Here is a 3,178-nt window from a genome sequence, read left to right as displayed (position 1 = left end):
GATGATACCACGCTAAGTGAGCAAAATCATATTCCCAAGTGGGGAGACAGAAATCTAATAGGGCAACCAGATATCCTAACAGGGAAAGAGAGAGTGGAACGTAGGTGCTCAAAGATAGCACCTCAAAGTAACTTAATCCTGGCTGAAAAACGTATACAGGACATTTCAATTCTAACTGGAAAAATTACATTGGAAAAAAGGAAAAGTCTATCAGTTATAAAAGAAAAAATAGACGCACTCGATGTGGAGACTTTCCCGGTGAATCTGAATCAAAGATCCTGTAGGGACAAGGAGATTGCCTCCTCCACCCCAACAAAAAACCTCGCTAATAAGAATAAAGAGGACTCCATTCAGAGACCCAAAGAAAATACGGAAATGAAGATTGATGAAAACTCGCTGGACAAAATAAGGGAGTTATGTTGTAAAGAGAGAATGGAGGACCTTGCACACATACAAAATGTAGTGATGGCAGCTTTAAATATTGCAATTGCCCCTTATATTAAGCTCTATGAAAACATAAATGATTCTCTGCAAACAGTTCTCGCAGTAAACTCCAAAACAAGGGAGCAAACACTAGAGACGGTGGAGTGTCTAAAAAGACTCGAGCAAAGGATGGACTTGGAAGCAGAAAAGTCCAATGAATGGCAGGATAGGCTAAGTGAGATGGCTCGTAGGGACTCCAAGGACAAGCAATCGTTAATGGAGGCTATATTGGAAGCCCATAAGTGGCAAAATTCATCCATTCAACAAGTGCTGGTTAAAAATGCAAAGCCTGATGATGATAGAATGGAAACAGCGGAACCATGCGTACCAGAAGGTCATTCCTCAGTACCATCAGAAGGAATTACACAGAGACCAGTGAAAAGAGGACCACTTGTCCTAGGGAAGGGCCTAATAAAACCTAAAAGAGGTCACGAGGAAATCAAAACCGCCTCAACTAATAATCCTCTACGATCAACGGAAAAGGTGCAAAATGATGAGAACTTTAAACCAAGCTATGAAATATTTCAAGATGTTCAAAAAGAAAGTAAACAAGTAGCTACAACAGGAGGAAAGACAACTGCAAAAGATCTGCAGAATAAATTGGGGAAAAAATCGAAGAACCAAGTAATGAAGAGGAAGGAATGCGGCTCAAGATCCTTCCTAAGAAATATTAAATTACCAGACAGAGAACTACTAAGTAACCCAGCAAAGAAACCTAGGGTGGAATTGAAGATAGTAACTTCTGACAGCAAAAAGGAAATCTTAAACAATCAGATACCCCGGGAAATAGACAGTAAATCAGAGACTGAAAGATATCTAAGTGACTTGATTGAAGTTATTGAAGAACATCAGGAGGATGAACGCTGGCAAAATATAGGTCCATCAGAGTGGCAGAACATTGATAACCAGCTGTACTATTATGAACAGGAAGAAAAAGCAAAATACGAGCAAAAAAGGGAAAGACATAGAATGAACAGTGGTAAAATGGAAGAAAGGAAGACCAATGAAGCAAGGAAATGCCAGAGGAGTGATGAAAATCAAGGAAAAAATATAAAAACAAGAGCAGAAGCCACTGAAAAAACAGAAGAAACAAAGGGAAAATTGCAGAAAAAGGACACTGTGAGGAAACGCCCAAGGAGCGAAGATCCGGAAGAAAATCACTCAAATCCAAAAGTGAACTTCTGGAAAATATTGGAAGATCGCCGTAGTCTCAGACGGCATGCAGCGAGATCGATTAGCAAAGCTGACCTTAGTGACAAACGGAAGTTGCAAAGACACACTAATAAGGGCCGAAATGATGAACAGTATCACAAGGCAGCAGGAAGCAGAAAGACCTCACAAGAAATGCCCACTCTAAGATTGGAAAGAGCGGCAATGAACTCCAAACGAATAATTCTGAATAGGAAAAATGTGATGTCCATTGTCAATCAATTGACAATCCTCAGAAAAATCTCAATGGATGACATTCTGATCATTGAATTTCCGGAAGAAAAAAGACCAGATGTGATAATACTACATCTTATTTCACAATGGGTAAAAGAGACTATCTGGAAAGCCAGGGAAAGATTAGCTGAAGCAGGTTTCAGACTATTGGAATTCGATCCATTGGAAAGAAGGAGAAGAAAGTCAACAAATGAAAATTCAAGAAACGAATACGAAAAATTTGGGCCGAAGGTTCCTCATAAAGAAAGCAAGAACTACAGCTATAATATATCAGAAAGCGAAAATATGGAATCGAGATATGAGGATAATAGCAAGGGAAAAAGGCGGATTTATGGAAAAGCTGAGGAAGGGATCCCAGCTCCCAATTATACTCCGGTACCTAAACAAATACAGTATACAAACAGAGAACATCAAAAGTACAGAGAAAAGGCCTCTCAGGATGGCAGGAACAAAAGTAGAGAGGATCATAGGCCCTGGAATGACTCCCGGTAGGAAAAAATGAAATTCACGGTGGACAATTCAAACTCAAGAAATACACCACAGACATCTATGACGGAAACGTCGAAACTGAAAAAAAGAGAAAATAGAAGTAATGCTCATGACCAGAAGAAAAAAGGAGAGAGTGACCTCAAATCTGAAAAAAAGAGGCAATAGGCCGGGAAGGAGGCAGAAAGGGGACAATCCCTTCTAGCCTCATGGAACTCCAGGGGTTTCTCTAATCTCTTTTCAGGGGACTGTGCCTTCCTGGGGAAGTATGATATTGTATGCTTGCAGGAATCATGGATAAGAAGGCTTCCAATCTGTGAAGGCCACGAGGTGTACATAAATCCAGCAAAGAAAGGTTTATTAGTCAGACCACGTGCTGGCCTCTTGACACTTATAAGAGAAGAAAGTGACCTTAAGGTGCTGCGACACCACACCCCCAACCCTTATGTTCAGATTCTAAGGCTAAAAAAAAAAACAACACTACATGAAATTGGAATTCTAATAATTAACACCTATTGGAGCCAAATGGACTGTGTAATTAATACCTACTTGTCCAATATTATGTTGGAAATTGACGAATCAATGATAACGGAAAAAAATCAACTTATTCTCCTTTGTGGAGATTTGAATCTGAAACTACTGGACACAACTGGGAAACTAAAGCTGAACTCCACGTTAGAGGGGAATGCCAAAAGATGGATGGAGGAAATGGAAATAAGAGAAATGAGAATTTTAAATGGTCAGACGAAAGGAGACTTACAAGGAG

At 39.8% G+C, this 3,178-nt stretch overlaps 1 protein-coding gene across 1 annotated transcript; it reads left to right on the top strand.

Annotated features, from left to right (window-relative positions):
• The first annotated feature begins 375 nt into the window (after window positions 1–375).
• Window positions 376–2,418, top strand: LOC138510728 (trichohyalin-like). Its single transcript, XM_069626481.1, has one exon. The coding sequence runs from the start codon at window positions 376–378 to the stop codon at window positions 2,416–2,418; it is 2,043 nt and encodes a 680-aa protein (XP_069482582.1).
• The last annotated feature ends 760 nt before the right edge of the window (window positions 2,419–3,178 follow it).

The sequence above is a fragment of the Ambystoma mexicanum genome, chromosome 6p (assembly GCF_040938575.1).
Source record: "Ambystoma mexicanum isolate Mex_15411 chromosome 6p, UKY_AmexF1_1, whole genome shotgun sequence".
In the NCBI taxonomy this organism is placed as follows: domain Eukaryota; kingdom Metazoa; phylum Chordata; class Amphibia; order Caudata; family Ambystomatidae; genus Ambystoma; species Ambystoma mexicanum.
Note: the sequence above shows the minus strand (reverse complement) of the source record. Positions and strands in the feature narration are given on the sequence as shown.

Coding starts and splice junctions, on each gene's coding strand:
- LOC138510728 (XM_069626481.1), top strand. CDS start 376: ATGAAGATTGATGAAAACTCGCTGGACAAAATAAGGGAGTTATGTTGT.